Raw genomic sequence first — 19,483 nt, 5'->3', positions numbered from 1 at the left:
AGGAAAACACGATATAACTAAATATTTTCAGGTATTCATCGTCGGATATTAATTATTTCCTCGTGCGTTAACAATTTATGTAAATTAATGTAAATATATGCGTTTACGAATCTACAGCCCGTGAAGATTGGCATAATAATAAAGTTCGCTGAAAGACTCATAAATAAGACTTAATGAATATCGGTATACGATACGTCGCATTAAAAAGTTTTCAAATTCAAGGTTACTTTTTTTTTGTTTATATTATTTTTCACCCTATTGTTTCTTCGTGGAAGTGGTCAGTTAGAAAGAAATCGGGAGGCTAGGAAATACGTAGGATCCAGAAATTGATTAGCGCCGTCCGAGAGATTACACGGGGCGATTCACGGTCTTACCTCGGAGCGTAATTGATCTTCGTGCTTGCGATTCCATGCCGTCCTGATGAAACGTCAAACATCGTGTAACACGTTTTCATTTAGGCGCTCATATCAAGGCCTGTGCAAATACTCCGTTACTCGCAGATTGTAACGATCGCGTAGGCGTCGACATACGGTTAACTGTCGGCGATCAGGAAACGCGGCGTCTGGAAAAAAGGGCCAGAGTAAAATTCATTCAACAGTTGTTGTATGCACATTACGAGAGTAGCGAGGCCAAGACGTCGAGCACGGAATCACTTCCCCGATCATCCGAGTGACTGACCTACCGCAAGTGCGATTAGGTTCGGGCAAGTCGCATCCCACGTTCGGGCCGAGAATTCTGCAAAAATGACATATTAAAGATTCGGTCTAAAATAAAATCTTGCATGTGAATTCCCCCCTTCCCCTTGTATACAAACATAATATGTATACATATGTATGCACAGGACGGAGGAAACATTCCCATGCACGGTGTGATTTACAAAAGGGCGAAGACTCGTCCTGGGACTTTTTCTTCGAAATGATTATATTCATCAATATTTCATATATGGCTGCAAGATTTTCGATGAAGTTTACTATGTTATTTTTCAAGTCTGCGAGATTTTATAAAATCCGAATCCCAATCGAGTTATCCCTTAATACCCGTAAACGCAATTACGCGCGCAGACGCGCCGGCAACGGGGATCCATGACATCGGCCATCTTCCTTCGCGGTGTGCATTAAAAAGTAATAATCCTAATGATTGACGCAGCCCGTTTAAACAGCTGTTGGGAACTGCGTGCCTTACGGCTTCTGCATACTAGGATGAGCCGTGGGTCGTTTTACCGTCCCGCGACTTCATCCGCCGTTCTTTATGGCGAGCCGGTAATTCAAAGTGCGGCTCTGCTTGATCCTGGATTACAAGTCTGTAGGGCACGCACTTAATAATCGAAGTAACGTATAAAAATTAAAGGTCTTAGGAAAAAAAAAATGAAAGAAAGTTATCCTTCCGAGGATCGATCCCTCGCCTTTGAGTTTCATCCACGCACCCACTCTCGGATTTCAAGTGAAAAAGTAGAAATCGAATTTTCGCGTCAAACATGTTTCCAAAGCCGTTCGTTCATCGCGTTCATCGCGTTCATCGTCTAAAAATTCATCGAACACCAAAAGTGTAAAAAAAAATTGCCCTCCAAAGGATCGATCCCTCGCCCCTGGCGCCACTCGAATTTAAATCGCTAAAGTGGTAATCATATTTTCGAGCCAGCCATTCCAGGAGTTCTTCCTGTATTCGGGCAGCCTAGAGTCCTGTTCTCGGTCGTTCATCGCATCGGTCGCATCGATCTCGATCCTTCATGGTCGGCGGACCGTGCGTTCGGGCCGGCCATTGTTAAACGCACGGACGTTTTACCGGCCGATGAACACAAAGCACGGCTACGTGCCGCGCCGTTCCTCTGGATTCTAATTCCACGTCTTCGTGGCCGCGGGTGCATCCTTCCCCGAGAAGGAACGCACTACTCGAAGACCTCGCGAGCCTCTCCTCGAGGTGCCCCTCTTCGTCCTACCGGACCCCCCTCGAGTGTAACTATCGTCTCTATCTCTGTTACGTCGTTACGTCGAAGCAACGGGTGTACGCACACGCCACCGAGGGCACTTCTCGGCTGCTTTCGCTTTCACCGGACACCGGTCTCGGTTTCGACATTTTCCTCTTCGCGCGCCCTTCGCCACTCCATAAGCTTGACTAAAACGACCTGCGACACGCTAAATCTTAATTCCTAAAATTTGACAAAAGAGAGCCACCGATAAGCTCCCTGACATTTTCAATAATCACAAGTATAAATACAGCATACATCCAATCATCGATTAAAATCCCGATTTAATATAATAAGTTAGGAGATTAATTTATATCACGAAATTCATTTTATTAAGTCATAACTTTAATCAATGGAATATTCGCCATTTCCATTCGTATACCAGACTTTTGTTGAATTACGAAAATTACGAGATTAATTTTATCGCACCCCTGGTATCACCCTCTTTCATGATCACTGAATTTCCTGAAATCCATGTATCCATCGTTAGGGATGCTTTTAAAAAATATTTTTGGAATTATGACGTTGTATTAGGAGAGTAGTATCAATTAATACTTATTTCTCCTTGCAGACATCGAGGCCGAATGTCAGGACGACTACATGAAGATCAGGATCGGCTTTAACGGCTCCTTCGCGGGACTCTTGTACTCAGCTGGTGAGTCGCCAGGACTCGGGTCCTCCAGGATTCGGGGAAGGGATTCGTGTATTCCCCTTCCTCGTATTTTTTTCTATCACATCGTGATGCGTGCACCACGTTCCAGTTCGTACAATGGCGGACATGAATGCCTCCCCTGCACATACGGCATCGCCTGTGCAGGACGGGAGGGCATTGATGTCTCCCAGCTTGTACGATCGACTAACGACCTTACAAATGGCTGAGAGCTAATTATCGTAAATCCATCGCGTCGTCGCCGTCCTCTGTAACCAGGAGTCCCTCTTTTTCCTGAATACCGCCTTCCGTTATTTGTATTCCACGTCCAATGGTTTACGACTCGGCCAGAGATGAGAAGACCTCTCGCGCGATCGGCCTCGTTAAGAATCATTGGACGACCGCCCTCTGGTGCAAGAAATGCCGGCGTCGACACTCGATTTAAGACTGGATATGATCCTCGGAACAGAAATTCTCGACGCATACCTTGAAAAAGGAGGAAAGGCTTCAACGCGCGTTCACTGGGGCGGTTCTTCGAGTACTTGCCGAAGAACTGTAACAAGCGCTCCAAAGGTGTTTCCCTCCCCCATTCCTGAGAACATCGCCCGTAAAAGAATAAATTTAATAGAATTAATCAACTTTTCATTGATTCGACTATAAATATGCTTATTATACGGACAATATCTGGTCGATATGGCGAAATCCTTTGGTTGACATCATGGTAGATCAAGTCGAATGTCGAAGCAATTTGCTACTTTTAACCGGAATATTCGATTAATTGACTGAAATATGTTTTCTGATATTAAAAAATAAAAATAAAAAAATAAGAAATCGATTTAACCAAGTGAATTGAAATTTGGGCAGCTCAATAAAAGCGTTTTCTGATATCGATGAAATAATCACAAATGAATTTGCTTGAACCGATTTCCCTTTTTTTTTTTGGGTGGGTGGAGAGAGTTCGTTTTCTAATGTTTGTTTAAGGTCAATTTTATGCGGGATTTTTTGGAAATTTCATTGCTTGTCCTGTATCGATTCCTGTGTTTGGTTACAGGATACTCATATGACCCCGACTGCATGTACGTTAACGGTACCGGGCGCGATTATTACGAATTTTACATCCAGCTGAACCGATGCGGCACGCTAGGGGAAAACACTCATCACCAGGACAGCAGGAAGAACCCTACGGTAAGTCGAAGAAATGGAAACGAAGGGGAACCGACGGATCCGCGATCCGCCCTCGCGCGTGTTCTACGATGGTACATTATGGTTGATTCCCACGTTGCAGAAAAACCTCATGTGGAACACCGTTACCGTGCAGTACAATCCTCTGATCGAGGAGGAGTTTGACGAGCACTTCAAAGTCACCTGCGAGTACGGCTACGACTTCTGGAAGACGGTCACCTTTCCGTTTCTCGACGTTGAGTAAGTCGAGAGTAGCGTTTTTTTTCTCGCGGCGTTCTACTAGAAAGTGGAGCGACACCATTAAATTGATACATTTATTATTAGGCACGATTCCGTCGAATTAATATATTTTTAATAGGCACTATTTCATTATATTAATGCAGCTACCACGATTTAATTGAATTAACACATTTTCAGGGTCGCGACGGGGAATCCCGTAGTGTTCACCCTGCAACCGCCGGAGTGTTACATGGAGATCAGATATGGATATGGGACAACGGGGACCAGAGTAGCCGGACCAGTTCGAGTGGGCGACCCATTGACACTGATAATCTACATGCGCAGTAAATACGGTAACTAAACGCTTCCTATAAATAAAACACGCGTAAAGAGATCTAGCGCATCGGGAAAACCAATTCAGACCCGATCAGCTGATCGGTCAACGACGATGGACGATGCTTGATGGCCAGGCCAAACAACTTGATTATATTATTTATTACTGAACCTCTAAAATTAATAAATTAATAAAATTATTAATACAATAGTTAAATTGTTAATACCTTTAATTACCGTCGATAGACGGTTTCGACATCGTTGTAAACGACTGCTACGCCCATAATGGCGGGAACAAAAGGATCCAGCTGATCGACCAATACGGCTGTCCGGTGGACGATAAGTTGATAAGCAGATTCCGGGGATCCTGGTCCGAAAGTGGGCTCTTCGAGACCCAGGTCTTCGCGTACATGAAGACGTTCAGGTTCACCGGTTCCCCGGCTCTTTACATCGAGTGCGACGTGCGCATGTGTCACGGAAGATGTCCTGTAAGTATAATCAGACGAAAGGTGAATTCATTGTTAATTCTCTTTGAGAATTCCTTACGTGAGGATAATAACTCACCGGATGATTCGCTTTTCAGAGCCAACCTTGTCACTGGCGAAACGCAAAAACGGTGTCGAAGAGATCGGCGGACGGCCAGCTTGGAGGACCGTCGACCCCGGCGACAAATCTCTCGGAAAATGTCAACCTCTTCCAGTCTTTGCGAGTCCTCCAGGAAGGAGAGGCCGACACCGAGCCTGCTCTCTTCCAGAATTCCTCGGCTCGTCGCAGTAAGTGCCCGAAGACTGTCACTAAAAATCTACTCTAGGAGCCCGCCTGAGTCTCGCGCCAAGCGCATTCGCAGCGCCGAGGCGCCCGAGGATCTTTACGACAACCTTGCACCTCTAAAACAATACCACAGAGGAAATACGAGTTACAGGCCGGGTGGAACACTTTATCGACTAAAGTCTGGCCTCAGGTCAACCCTAATACACCCTCTACTCTTGCTCGAGTTGAAACATCCGACATGTCTCATCCCTGTGAAACATTATCCGAAAACTCTCGTTCTTCTTCTAGGTACAACCGAGAACACCGGGGACAGGGTGTGCCTGAGATCCACGATAGTCAGCACCGTGGTGGGGTTAGGCTGCGGACTTTTGTGCATAATGGCGGGCACCCTGCTGGCCATGTGCTCAAGGATGCGACGAGCAGCTCGCGACAAGCTGCTATCGGACAGCATCAGCTACATGACGCACAAAGGCCGGATCAACTAGGAGCCGCCCAGAAGAGGAATCGCTTCTAGCGAGCCCCTACCACCTCCCATCGATCCCTGGAAGATCCAGGAAGATCGAGGAGGTGTTTGGAAGGGGACGCCTCGGAGCAGATTCAAGAAAGAACGTCTTCGTCTTCTGCGCGCCGCCGAAGATCCGGCGTTGGTCCCAGCGTCTCGACCGAGGCCGCACCGGGTGGCGTCCATCTTTCATATCTCTTAATTCTTCAGGAGTTCCCCAGCAGTCATTGGCACCGCCTGGAAAGGAGGGACATTGGTTCTCGAAATCACGAGACCAGCCGGATAGGGCTCGGACCAACGCCTGATCTTCAGGGGCGAGTGCGCCCACCAAGCGATCTCCCAACAGCGATCGGTCGATCGGATCGATCGGCCGAACCCATCAGAGCCATTTAGCCCTCCAGAGATCGATCCAGCCTTCAACGCCCGATCGTTTGGACGAAGCGCGATTAAGTGCTAACTTAACCATAAGCAATCATTATAGGAAATATTCCCCGCTGTCCGGCGTGTTCGGCTGGCGGAGCGTCTCCGAATGTCCTCGACTCTGAGTACCCACGCGGACAGCGTTAGCCTCTAAACATTAACTATTACGAGATAATACACCTAGCCCGCGTTACTTAGGCGTAAGTGCGACCTCCGTAGAGAAGAGAGGAGAAAACGAGACAATTCGAGGCCGACTCGAGCGATCCGACCCAGGCCGACGCGTATCCGTTCCGACAAACCCTTTCAACTTTCTTCCAATGTAACTATTCTCTTCAAACAATTGAATCGCGGTTATCACGTAAACGAGTATGGTGGATCGCGCGAAACATTCATTCTGATACGTTTATAACATAAAAATCTGGCTGATCTTTGAAAGTGTTTTCTAAAATCGACGAGGAGACTGAAACTGCTAGAAATTAGGTTCACTCGATCGAAACGATTTTTCACAATTAAATACAGCCAATGGATTTTTTTTTATCTTCGATTAACCGATCTTCGCTTTTCTGCGCGCACTATCCTTCAACGGAATTTAACCGTGCCGTTGAAAAGCGTTATCAAATTTGTCTTGGACACCGATACGTGCCGACTCGTGTCGGATGGTACGAGTCGATTTTTAAGATTCGCGGGAGGGACTTCCCCGAAGAAGAGCACGGTCAGCGAGGATTAAATAATACTTCCGAGGTCGCCGCTTCTTCAGGCCGCGACGTGGCACGTCGGCGGAGTCCCGACTCCGCCGCGCTCTTGCTTTAATATTTATTCGCAACCACACCACCCACGCGTGATCGTTCGCATATTCGAGGTATTAATTTCCCCTCCTGGCCGTGTCCCACCAAAAGGCACGATCATTCGCTCGCACTTCTTTCGAGTTGGATTAAATGGCGGGGCCGCGCACCCAGGACTTACGCGCCGCCTCATTACCTGTACATATAGTTTTTAATAGTTACGTACGACGATTCATCACATTTATATTTAAGCCCGAATGTAACGAGAATTCTAATAAATATTAGTGACAATAGCAAACCAGATTAGTTGATTACGTGATACGTGTGCTGTTCCTGACCTCTCCAACGCACGTGCCGCTTAACCTATCTTCGACGCACGTGCTGTCCAACCTAACCTCTTCAGCGCGTCTATTTGGTGACTCAGGAAATAAAAGAAAGGATAACTTGCGAACCACGAACACTCGTCAATGTTTGAAAATATATTTTTCACAATAGGCAAAACTATTACCATAAAAGTAAACGTTTCCGAAAGGGACGATATAAAACAAACGTATATTAATATATGCGGGTGAGATATAAAATAGCAATGTAAACACTTTGTACAGTCGAGTTACGGGTTCGGTTTTCCGGGAGGTAAGTTAGGGGTGCTGCTTCCGATGGGTTGCATGGGGTAAAGAAAGACGGTTTAACAAATTGCAAGAGTCCTGTCGAGTTACTGCCTTGTGATGTGTTTAACGCTAGGTAAATCTATAGTGACACGTTGCACGCCTCGTTCGCGTCGGCTCTTAAGTCGACTAACGTGTTCCCTCTCCGTCGGCTCCTCTAGAAGTCTTAACTTTACCTGGGACTTACGACGATGTAACGTCCCGCATGTTATTATACAATTTCCAGTTTCAACTCGCGTGGACACCACCGAGAGTACAGGTTTTACGCAATGATTCCTTAATCGTTTTCGTATGTATACATATAAATTCCTCTTACATACAATTATATTATTTATACATAGATATTATACACGAGCGATGGGATATAGGATCGATTAGTGCCTGGAAGCCTACCTTCTAACAGGCATACTGACGGAACAAGAACGTTTCTGAACAATCACCGCTCCTACGAGAAAAATATATTACGGCATTTGGTGCACAACTGACAGCTTGGTAAAGTCATTGGCTTGAAATAACATTTTTGTTAAATTAAATCTTAAAAATGCTTGCTCTTTTCAAACTGAAACGGCTCATGGAAGTCCAAATCAAGTTCACTTTGCTAAAAAAAAAGAAGAAAAAGAAGAACAAAAGAAAAGGTCAGTGTCAAGTAAAAGAAAAACTCACTGGTCTTGGTTTTGACTGTCGAATCGAATTTGTTGTGAACTCATCGTCACCAGATTAAAAACGAATGTTTTCCCTTAATGACTAAAGCAATGTCCCAAATGGACAGTTGTAGTAGATACTGTAAGATATTGCACCTGATGCAAAAGAGGTTATTGAACAGAAATGTCCTAGTTCTGGAAGTCAGCTATTGAACAGCCGACTGCGAGGAAATAAATTGCGGACGCTGCGAATACAAAAAATATATTATACACGAGTATCCACTTCAGTTATTTCTTTAACGTGTACCGTGTGCCCTGGTGGTCGAAATGCTTCACTACCCAGTACCTTCCGATTGATCCCATCCATGTGTCGATAAATTCTCAAGACAGATCAATGAGCCTTTGACGAGCTTGCGATCCGAAAAGGCTTTTGAGTAGACTCCGCAAACGTCTCCGAAGACTCGAATCACGAATCTCTGTGCCGTTGCCTAGATGATTCGATATGTCTAAGTCTCAAGCTTGCCTCTCCAAATGACTCGACTCGGACCGAACTCAAATATGCTTAAATAAATTTCTACTGCAAAGAAAATTTAATTGAGAAAAACCACAAAACACAATAGTTTGCTTCAGATAATATAAATAAATCACAAGATGGCACGGTGACGGAGCAACCACAATTAATGAGGTTCAATGCCAAATGATTTTGCATCGAGTCCGAGTCATTTGTAGATTCAAGCCAAAGCTGTCATCCATGACAAACTGTTGTATAAACCATTTGCACTGAGGCACAATGTTAAAATTTAATATCACCATTGATTATCGAGATCATTGGATAATTACCATCGATGGTGTTATTAATGTGCTCGAAGCAGAGATGGGCAGGATGATTGCACATTAGTGTATGGATACGTTAGTACGATCAAGTCACTGTTAGGATCACCCCTCGAGAAACTCATCCTGCACTATATTTTGCCCATCTCTCACACAGTTTGTCCCGGCTATAAGATGTTCCGACATAGTCAAACGTTTCGGAGTCCTCCATCGGAGTGAACAGTGCCTTTGGTACCTATCGATATATTACAGAATCCTTCGTTGTGCCCTTCGGTATGTGTCACTATCCTTACGGTACCTCTGAGCCAGAGAGTTCCTCACTCCGGGTCACTCTGTAGGGTCTCTCCGTTGGTCAGGACCAGGGCATCGTCATCTGCTTCATTGTAGTCGAGGGAAAGCACGCTCTCTCGCCGTTTCTTCTTGCGGATCCTCTCCTCGTCACTACCCGGAGCACTTTTCTCCCGTTTTGTCCTATCCCGACCGCGGGTCGTCCTCGTCACCACCTCCTCACCGTTACTCTTACCACTGTTCCTACTATTAGTTTTAGTCCTGAGAGTCCTCCTCTTGCCGCGACCTTCCGAAGCCTCTTCCTCGTGTTCTTGGTCCTCCTCTTCCCTGTCGCTGAGCTCCTCGTTCTCAACTTTGATGATCAGAGCAGGGGAATCACCAGAGCTGTCGTCCAGGTGCTCCGGTAGATTAGGTCTCCGGTCTGTCCTTTCACCTCTTTCGACCCGGTCAGTCCCTTCGACAACCTGACTCCTAGGAGACAGGATGGTCGGAAGCGGAGGAGTCCTTGCACCTTTGCACACCTCACTGTCTTCGTTCTTCAGAGCCTTCCCCTCCGTTGTCTCGGTCGTCGTCGCCGCAGCCTCCTCGACGTCCTCCTTCTTGATCGGTGGGGTTCGAGGCGACAGTCCATTCGTCAGGTTCGACTCGCCGGAGGTCGTCTTCAGGGTTGCATTCTCCTGTTGCAACAAGGTCACCGATTCCCTGGCCTTGCGCAGTTCTTGTTGTAGAAAGTAGATGGTACTCTGCATGCCCTCCACGTCTTCATCCAAGTCTTGCAGGAACTCGTCCAACTCTAAAAAAAAAAAAAAAAAAAAATCGAATGATTAACGCTCACATCAATGAGATACTTAAGGTGATATGAAATAACTGACTCAACTATTAAATTTATTCTAATTAGTCTTCATCGGTATTATATTATTATTATTCGTATCTCACCAGACTGAGACTTCTTCACTTCTTCGCTGAAGCTTTTCTGCAATGCCAACTCGCCCTCTAGCTTCGCGATGCGACCACTCGCGATCATTCGGCCGAGCTCCTCGTTCTCTTGATAAAGTAACCTGCACTTCGCCATTAATCTTTTCCCCGTATTACTAAAGGAAAACAAACATTGAGGTTAGACTTTTGAGACTATAGTAGATGTTGGAGAGATATAACCAATAGAGTGTACCTGTCTGGTGTGAATTTCCAAGCGCTGAGTTCATTTTGGGTGTCCTCGAGTTTAGCTTTGGTAGTGACGAGCTCTTGACGGAGTTTCTGGATTAAAATGTTCACTGCTGGATCCAGGAGGGCTGATCGCAGTGCTGCCGCAGCTGGAGCATTGGCTGCCTTCATCTCCGCTATCTGATTCTGCGAAACAATTGTGTCGTTCTTGGTGATAAAGACATTGAAGAAAGTAATGGAAATTACAATGGTCCGAGTCATACGTACTACATATTCTTGAAGTTCCTGTTCCTTCGACGCCAGTCTCCTGACAAGGATTTTCTCTCGATGCGAAGCCTCCGCATACTGCTGCCTGTATTTCTCCTCCGACTCTCGCAATGAGCCTACTTCACCTACAAAGAGGAGTCATGATGAATTTCAATTTAATCTACTCTCTAGATTCTATGATTTCTTCTGTGTAGTGGAAATATTCAAGCCAATTTCCTTCGCACGATACAATTAATACACTGAAATGTGGAAAAAAAAAATACAGGCAACCGTTTCAGCCGATAGGTATTGTCAGATTTAAAAAGTACATCAAAGTGTTATAAATAGATTGACAGGTTTTGCACTACACAGTTCTTCGCCTTAAGGGATTAGCAATGCTTCATGGAGGAATCACTTGGATAGTAACTCCTGCGGTAAAGTGAATACTGGAAACGGATGGCAGATCATCCGATGACATGTAGGCATTGAGAATCGAAGGGAAACACAAAGGACACCGCGAGCTGTGATTTGCTGAGACGTGTCTCGACAGATGCAGCCCGTCCTACTTGATGGCGGAGATCGAGTGGTCTTAATGCCGAATTAAGTTTAAAACCGTATGTCCTCGGTGAGGTTCGTGATAGTGACCTGGACCGGTGAGGTCCGATAACTGAGATCCTTAACTTGACGCATACTTTGACATTGTGATGTGTAGTTGCGAGCTCTCCTATCTCGAATTTGGTTCTGTGGCACCAACCGGTTGCATGGCCTTTCCTTCGTTCCTAACAGCAGAGCTGCGAAGGACGAAGGAACTGTCAACGTCGTCCACGACGAGGGCTCTCCAAGGACAGAACTCCGAGTGAGGGGTTTCGTCGCATCAGTGGTAGGGAAATCTCACTAACACGTTTCTCTCTGCAACTTCTGAGAAGTGCAAGAATTTCGTTTGTTTTCCACGTCACGTCTGCAACGAGAGCACACTTGTTGCTACGTTCACCGAGGAGCTGATCACACATAGGATGGTGATTCCTTGACGGACCGTTGACTCGATAGACCATTTCCCATCGAGCGACTGAGTGGACGGTCGAAGCAAAATCACTCGATTGGAAAGACCTCCCCGAACACGCAAAAGGGTAATCTCGACACTTTTACTCCTGGTCTTACCCATGGAACTGTGAGCACTGCACTGACACTGTCGACTAGAATACTTGATGCTACTCATTTTAAACGATTCACCAGAATTTTTGCTAATTAACTCGCGACACACATCGCACCAAGCTTCCTTCCGAGCGACACGATGCAAATTCTGAGGAGACCTCGCCATGCAACTTTTTTCTAGATCCAGAATCGGATCCCTTGTACCACGTGCACAATTAGGCAGAGGACTGGCACAATTTGTTTGCATCTCACGGTAACCTTGGAAAATAAAATGCGAGCACCACTATCCAGGACCCACCGAGCTTTGGTAGCCTGGAGCCCTGTTAGGGCAGCGGGAACCTTTACGCAATCCTACTTCCTACACCTTATAATTAGTTTAACATCCAGACCCTTACTTAATCATAGGTAACGGTGGAATCAGATTGAGATCTTTCAAGCCTTAATTGATTCTATGTATGAAATTAATTCCCAGGAAACGAATTGTGCAACCTTTGTTACAATCCCAAACTGTACATTTTGTGAACAATTAAACCTCCAAGAAATATCGATATCTTTCAAAGACAAATTCAAATCTTCGTTAAGGCAATGAATTATCGATATAACGTCATTACACATTGCAAGGAATAATAATTAAGCGAATGCTATTGAGTAGCAATTTCATTCAGAAAAATTGGCATTCATTCTCGTATCTTAAAGAAGTTTCAAATAAACTAATGACTATCGATATTTCTTGGACAAGGTAACTGAATCTTTTTTTGGGATTGAATTTGTTTCGTTTTCTGGGAAGAACCATATTTTTTTCCACTAATCAATGGTCCCACCATTTGAAGCCTTATGACTAGACTAGATCACAGACTAGACCGCACCGAGGAGAGACGGTGCCACAAAGTCAAACACTTATTATCCCTACGAGAGTCTCGCTGGTTTGACATATTCGGTTCGCGTAAGAAATGTGGGCGAGTGAGTGTGGCCTCACTCGTGTGATCTGAGTACCTTCCTGGGCTGCCGCCTGCGCCTCTAGACACTCCACATACAAGTCTTGCTCACGCCACTTGGCTGCCAACTCGTCCCTGGTCAAGCTGTCCAATTGTTGCTCCGTCAACTTCACTCGACGAGGCTGACGGGGAGATCTGGGGCTGCTGGCCTTGGCAGTGGCTGTGCCTCCACTCTGTGGACTCCTTGGCGAGGCCGGCCCCGCCGACTTGACCTCGCCGCTCTCCTCTGCCATACTTCGCTCCCTTTACTACGCTTACTCCGAAGCTCTGCTGCGAAGTTCTGCGTTTAATCGAAGTCTTTACTTAAGTTCGATCTGTCCACTTGGTGTAACACATTTGACTGAAAGACCCCACCGACTGGCGTCGGCCCCTGTAAAAAATTCAATAAATGACTACAGTTTAAATGTACGATATAAAGAATGATGCGACAGAAAAATAATGTCAAAAAAAGATAATTCATCGGAACATTGAATTTTATTAATTACCGTGTATTATGATTTTTCTTGAAGAAGAATGCTGATGTTGGTGATGAAGGGGATGTTTGCTTCATGCGAATAGCTCTTCTGAGCAACTATCCAGCGATGTCAGGACTGATACGGCCAGTTGCTTCATGCAAGCAATGATTCAGTGGATCTTCGATCTTCTTGCTGATTGAATTCGTCCCAACTTAGCATCTGACCAATACTGAGGGATTCACTGGGAAAACGTGTTCCAAAGTGTGCTTTGAGAAGACCCAACCGATCGCTGTAGATTTCTATAAAAATCATGTTAAATTAACATTACAAATGTGTAATAACTACTTTACACAGAATAAAAGTGGCAACATTGAACAGTATTAATTCCTAGTAATTACCATATATCTCAACTCTCTTCATCGAACCGTCCAACGATGTCCGTTTTAACGATGCTCTTCGCTTTGCAGGCGTAACGCTTCAGCCATCTCTGCTCGAATGAATGGAATGCTCTACCGTGGGGACAGGTTGATACAAGAAATTCCTTTGACTCAACGCCTATCTAGCATCGATTCATTTGCTTGATGACAAACATCTGCCTGAAAGATACATTAAGAACCGCGTAAGATAAATTTAGAAAAATGCAGTCCATTGGAAAACCGAAGGCTAGGGTCTAAATAAAGTGTCAAAACTGACCATTGACACGGCGTATGAGATATTGATTACTAATTCCGCCCATGTAGCACTATCACCGGTAATTTATGTCCCTGATGGAGCGAAAGCGACGCGTGCTCGGAGATATCGGAAAAGGCGAGGAAATATCTAGGATCGACCGCCGGGTGGAGGGGAAAAGGCCGACGAAGGAGGAAATCGTGTCGACGTTGTGGGAGACACTGGGAGCTGGCATTAACCCAATCACCAGTTATTACCGTAAATTCGACGTTCCCAGGAAGAATCCTGCGATGACGACCTCGAAATCGACGTAGCTACGTAGTTCACGCAATCGGCGCTCGATTGCAATTCCGAAATTTCAGCAATAAGCTGCTACGGAGCACTCCGAAATGATCGAACGCGCAATCAGAACTGGACGCCATATTGTTCTAAGATGGCCGCCGTTAGAATTCCAAGATGGCCGCTAGGCGACTTCAAATAAAAGTAGAGAAGATTTACAGCATAGAGACGCAAAGTGTGTCCACTCTCGAGTTTCTAGGATATCAGGACGTTTATTACGTATTTTTGACGAGAGCGCTCACTTCTCGCACTTTCATCTCACGTGGGTTTATGCGCCGAATTACATATTCGCTATATGAAAGAACGAGATCACTAGCACTTCCAGTCTAGTAATATTTTTCGCTTAAAAATTTGTATCGAGCCAGTTCATATGAATGATCTCGCATTTTCACCACTAAAAACGTTCCTTAATAACGTGGGCTACTCATTTTTCACATTTTCGCTCAATTGCATTACGTAATAGCCCCCCCCCCAGGTGGCAAGTGCGTTAGCTATTTGCATTTTCCATCAGGGGGCAGCACAGGACTCGATCTCGCGATCCTGCCCATGAGCAATTTCTCAACTCATTTCTGGCGACACACATTATGCTTGCATTTAAAGACGTCACTCAGCGAGGCCACGGCACACAAACGCGCAAATATTAAGAAAAGCCCAGTTATGTAGCGAATCGTATATGCGAGGAGTTACGTTAAACCGGGTCAAAGTCCTAAAAAGAGCCCAACTGGAGGACGATGTCATTTAACTCGCCGATCGCGCCCATGAATTCATTGCGCTTGCGTTGCGTGCGCTGTCCCTTATGTATGTATGCATGCAGATATGCACACACGTAAAAGAGGTTATAACCGGCTTCGCATTAGCGACTCGGTGCACGTTACATGTAGTAAGAAGCTTATCTATGTCGATCAGTGTCTGTGGTAGTGAGAGCCAGGCGAGGATCACGATAGAGCACCCGGCGCTCATCGACGACCTTTTCGAACGGACCGGGGATTGCGAGATTAACCTGCACCATGGCGAGTTGCAGAATCTTTGGGGCCCTCACCAAATTCTCGAGGACAAACATCAACTATATCACGAGAGCAGGTGATTAATCAAGGCGAGAATGTCGGGTCACTTCTTTTAGGCAGGCGGACCCTCGACGATTATGTCGATGTAACCTTTGATCCCTCTGCAAAGACTAATTTTGGAATAAAAATACATAACCATTTGGGCTTGGATGAGTTGCATGATCACTTACTGTTCTATGGACAACCCTAGATAAGCCTAGAAAAAATGTCAATGAACTTTGTAGCTGGATTTCGTACTCATGGTCAGAGTTTAAACTCGTTACACCATGTAGAAAATGTAACTCGAAAGAGTACCAGAGAATGCTAAATGAATTGCTACTGCTTCATAAATTATGTAATTATGCTTGGTTAAAGAGTGTTTATGCTTATCGCAGGTATCGTCAATCATCGTGAAGCATTGTAACTTATCTATTGACTTTGGAATGTATTGAGTGTTCATAAGAAATCATAAGTTTTATTATCAAGTATACCTTTAGTATCTAGTATTTACTTTTCTTGAATTCTTCCTCCTGTTGACATTAAATATTATATCTTAAGAAGCTAACGTTATCGATAATGCACATATGTGGTAGATAATCGATAATGTATTGTGTACTTTGAAAATTAATATTTACTATGTTGCATATTGATATAAGTATTTTTTTTCCTTTTCTAGCTTTGTATCAACCACTGAGGACTATAGCAAGTGCTTCTGATAAGAAACACTTTAAGTCAAAGATTGTCGATGATGTTGCGGTAATTTCCCTGGATTCTCCAGGGGCAAAGGTATTTGATGATAGGTGTATTTACCTTTTTTTAGGCTTTTTTATTAAAGTATTTGTTATTTTAGTAAGAAGATTAATTAATGTATGAATATGGTAAAACGATTAATGGTTTAAAAATATATAGGTGAATTCATTGAATCAAGAAGTTATGGAGGAAATAGCATCGGTTTTAAGAGAAATTGATTCAAACTCTTCAGTCAGATCAGTCGTCTTCACCAGTGGAAAACCTGATTGTTTCATTGCTGGTGCAGATATTACAATGGTTCAAAAGTTCAAAGACGAGAACGATGGATACGAGTTATGCAAAGGGGGCCAACGAATTCTCAACTCAATAGCGGAAAGTAAGAAACCGATAGTTGCAGCAATTCAAGGCAGTTGCCTGGGCGGTGGTCTTGAGGTAGACTTTTATTTGATTATTTTGTATTTCTATGCGCCAGTTAAATTCGATAGTGATTAATTAATGTATATGTTATATTTTTTCCAGTAACCCTGTCATGATAAAGTGCATTCATTAAGTTTACTGTTGGTTTACTTTCCCATTTGCTTATGAAAAATGTTACCGACAAAAGTTTGTTAATAACTGACCAAAGGATCTTTAACACAAAAATATATCATTCATTTTTATTCTAGGTGGCATTGGCATGTCATTACCGGGTAGCGGTAAATGATCCAAAAACTAAACTAGGTCTTCCCGAAGTGATGTTGGGTCTTCTTCCTGGTGCAGGGGGTACACAACGTTTACCCAAATTAGTTTCTCTCCCAGATGCCTTAGACATGATTTTAACAGGCAAGAATATTAGGCCTGATAAAGCGAAGAAGCTTGGATTCGTCGATGTAGTGGTCAGTCCTCTTGGTCCAGGACTTGCTACACCAAAGGAAAAGTAAGTATTTTCTAACGCTAATAAACAAACGGCATTGTGCCATATTATTAAATCCTAAGACAGTACATTAATTATAGGCAATAAATTTTCTTTTGTTGCGAGTAGCACATTAAGGTACCTGGAGGAAACTGCAATATTGGCTGCCAAGGATATTGCAAACGGGAAACTAAGCATCGATCGTAAACCAAAGAATGTTACGCAAAAAGTAATGAGCTTTGCTTTCGGCTTAAATTTTGTTAGAGATCAAATATTCAAGAAAGCGAAAGCGCAAGTCATGAAGGCTTCAAGGGGTCTTTATCCAGCTCCGCTTAAAATATTAGAAGTGGTTCGCACTGGTCTCGATAAAGGTATTGATGCCGGATTCGAGGCAGAAGCTCGAGCTTTTGGACAATTAGCAGTCACCCCACAGTGTAAAGGTCTAATAAGTCTCTTCTTTGGCCAGACTGCTTGCAAGAGAAATCGATTTGGACCGCCCAAAAGTGCTACCAAGTTAGTAATAAAAATCAAGTAACCAAAATGAATTTTGAATATTTTCCCATAAAAATTTCATGAGTTAATGAAAAATGTGTTTTCATTTCTAACAGGACAGTAGCTGTTGTTGGTGCAGGCCTAATGGGTGCTGGCATCGCACAAGTCAGCATCGATAAAGGATATAATGTAATTTTAAAGGATACAAATGAGGCTGGTCTTGGTAGAGGTCTCGGCCAAATTCAGACTAACTTGCTACAGGCAGTTAAGAGGAAACGCTTAACAAGGTTCACGTGCTGATAAAGTGCAACATTTACATAGGTCCCCAAAAATAGAACTGCAAGCAACTTAATTTTTTGTCTCTTTTAGTCTGGAAAAAGACCGATATTTGGCGAATCTCTTGCCGACGTTATCGTACGACTCGTTTAAGAAGGCTGACATCGTTATAGAAGCTGTATTTGAAGACCTTTCAATTAAGCATAAGGTCATTAAAGAGATCGAATCTGTTACTCCATCGCACTGTATAATAGCAACAAATACATCTGCCATCCCTATTACCAAGATTGCTGCTGGCAGTAGCAGACCTGACAAAGTAAAAATCAGAACTAAATTATTTAATATGTGCACTTCTCTCTGAATGAAACGTTATCGATAACAATAATCAATTTCAGGTCATCGGTATGCATTATTTCTCTCCAGTGGACAAGATGCAACTCCTAGAAATTATCACTCACAAGGGAACCGCTGACGAGACCATCAGAACTGCCGTTGACGTTGGTTTAAAACAAGGCAAAGTAGTCATTACTGTTGGCGATGGACCTGGGTTCTATACCACAAGGATACTTAGTGCTATGATAGCAGAAGGAGTCAAGCTCTTACAGGTATGTTATATTTTGTTTTTTGTTTATTTTCCACAAGAACAATTTCTTCATTAAAGCGTACGCTTCATGCTGCTATTACTTTTGCATGCAGGAAGGCGTAGATCCTGTAGATCTAGATAACTTGACGAAATCATTCGGTTTCCCTGTGGGATTAGCCACATTATCCGACGAAGTCGGCATCGATGTAGGGGCACACATCAGTGTAGACCTTAGTAAGGCATTAGGGGCCAGATTCCAAGTTGGTGACGACAACGTCCTCGTCGCGATGGTGAAGGCTGGATTCTTAGGTACAAGACGATCAAGGAAATCAGTAAATACAATTGTTACCGAACGAGAGGACCTTTTAATCACTCATCTCTCCTTTAGGTCGTAAATCGGGTAAGGGTATTTTCGTCTATGAAAAAGGCTCTAAGCATAAGCAGGTGAACATGCAGGCGATAGATATCCTCAAGAAGTACAAATTGGAGCCTAAAGGCAGCACGTCCGACGAAGATCGCCAGATGAGAATGGTCTCTCGATTTGTCAACGAAGCGGTCATGTGTCTGGAAGAGAACATCCTCGCGAACCCGGTAAAAATTACTAAATCATTTCTATCCCGATGCAACGTTATTAAATAAAACCGTTAAATATTTCCCCGCAGCTCGAAGGAGATATTGGAGCAGTTTTCGGTCTAGGCTTCCCACCATTCTCTGGCGGACCATTCCGTTGGGTCGACACCTTCGGTGCTCGAAGACTGGTGAACAAGATGGAAGAATTCCAGGCCCACTACGGGGAATCGTTCAAGCCGTGCCAACTGCTCCGCGACATGGCCTCCGATTCCAACAAGAAGTTCCATCCTCAGTAAAGATATTAGACTCTATATTAAATTCAGGGGTCTCTGCGATGTTACGAAACCCGAGACTTTCTCAACTACGGTCACTGGCGGTGGAATGACCCATTGCCTCTTACGTAGAAATCAGTGCAATCTACACGTTGCTTAATAACTGCATTACTTTCATAGAATCACTGTTAACTCTGCAGGGCGTGATACTTCCGTAATTTTTGAGTGTGCATTCGTTACACGTTATACACAGAGCGCTATTGTAAGTATATATTTTTACACCGAAAGTGTTTATAAAATAAATTGACCGTGCTAAATGTGGTGACCCAAATCGTTCTTTTT

At 44.1% G+C, this 19,483-nt stretch overlaps 3 protein-coding genes across 5 annotated transcripts in view; 2 read left to right on the top strand and 1 right to left on the bottom strand.

The window, feature by feature from the left end:
* LOC105704468 overlaps window positions 1-5,602 on the top strand; it is a 41,579-nt gene extending 35,977 nt beyond the window's left edge. Inside the window, exons 5-11 of the mRNA XM_012433692.1 lie at window positions 2,535-2,618; window positions 3,664-3,797; window positions 3,898-4,034; window positions 4,212-4,366; window positions 4,593-4,834; window positions 4,930-5,119; window positions 5,406-5,602. Of these exons, the coding sequence (XP_012289115.1) occupies window positions 2,535-2,618; window positions 3,664-3,797; window positions 3,898-4,034; window positions 4,212-4,366; window positions 4,593-4,834; window positions 4,930-5,119; window positions 5,406-5,602 (1,139 nt within the window). The remainder of the gene's footprint in view (window positions 1-2,534; window positions 2,619-3,663; window positions 3,798-3,897; window positions 4,035-4,211; window positions 4,367-4,592; window positions 4,835-4,929; window positions 5,120-5,405) is intronic.
* A 1,685-nt stretch (window positions 5,603-7,287) lies between these two features.
* On the bottom strand, window positions 7,288-14,338 carry LOC105694256 (pre-mRNA-splicing regulator WTAP). 2 transcript variants are annotated; one of them, XM_012414744.2, is made up of 8 exons: window positions 14,182-14,338; window positions 13,654-13,851; window positions 13,286-13,554; window positions 12,799-13,170; window positions 10,675-10,799; window positions 10,415-10,593; window positions 10,183-10,337; window positions 7,288-10,039 (listed from the first exon to the last, which is right to left on the bottom strand). In XM_012414744.2, the coding sequence occupies exons 4-8, from the start codon at window positions 13,031-13,033 to the stop codon at window positions 9,276-9,278; spliced, it is 1,458 nt and encodes a 485-aa protein (XP_012270167.1). In that variant the 5' UTR covers window positions 13,034-13,170; window positions 13,286-13,554; window positions 13,654-13,851; window positions 14,182-14,338; the 3' UTR covers window positions 7,288-9,275. The 2 variants fall into 2 exon arrangements, with proteins under 2 accessions (XP_012270167.1, XP_012270168.1); XM_012414745.2 differs by lacking the exon at window positions 14,182-14,338 and adding an exon at window positions 13,949-14,100.
* A 576-nt stretch (window positions 14,339-14,914) lies between these two features.
* On the top strand, window positions 14,915-19,466 carry LOC105704507 (trifunctional enzyme subunit alpha, mitochondrial). Of its 2 annotated transcripts, XM_012433790.2 has the most exons (12): window positions 14,915-15,061; window positions 15,170-15,343; window positions 15,983-16,092; window positions 16,216-16,488; window positions 16,722-16,972; window positions 17,078-17,461; window positions 17,557-17,727; window positions 17,810-18,032; window positions 18,112-18,321; window positions 18,413-18,608; window positions 18,688-18,890; window positions 18,962-19,466. In XM_012433790.2, the coding sequence occupies exons 2-12, from the start codon at window positions 15,271-15,273 to the stop codon at window positions 19,163-19,165; spliced, it is 2,298 nt and encodes a 765-aa protein (XP_012289213.1). In that variant the 5' UTR covers window positions 14,915-15,061; window positions 15,170-15,270; the 3' UTR covers window positions 19,166-19,466. The 2 variants fall into 2 exon arrangements, with proteins under 2 accessions (XP_012289213.1, XP_023289994.1); XM_023434226.1 differs by lacking the exon at window positions 14,915-15,061 and having other exon boundaries at window positions 15,106-15,343.
* Window positions 19,467-19,483: the final 17 nt, after the last annotated feature.

This window comes from Orussus abietinus, unplaced genomic scaffold (assembly GCF_000612105.2).
Source record: "Orussus abietinus isolate OABI.00-Male unplaced genomic scaffold, Oabi_2.0 scaffold6, whole genome shotgun sequence".
NCBI classification, from domain to species: Eukaryota; Metazoa; Arthropoda; class Insecta; order Hymenoptera; family Orussidae; genus Orussus; species Orussus abietinus.
This window is presented reverse-complemented; position numbering and strand designations above follow the sequence as displayed.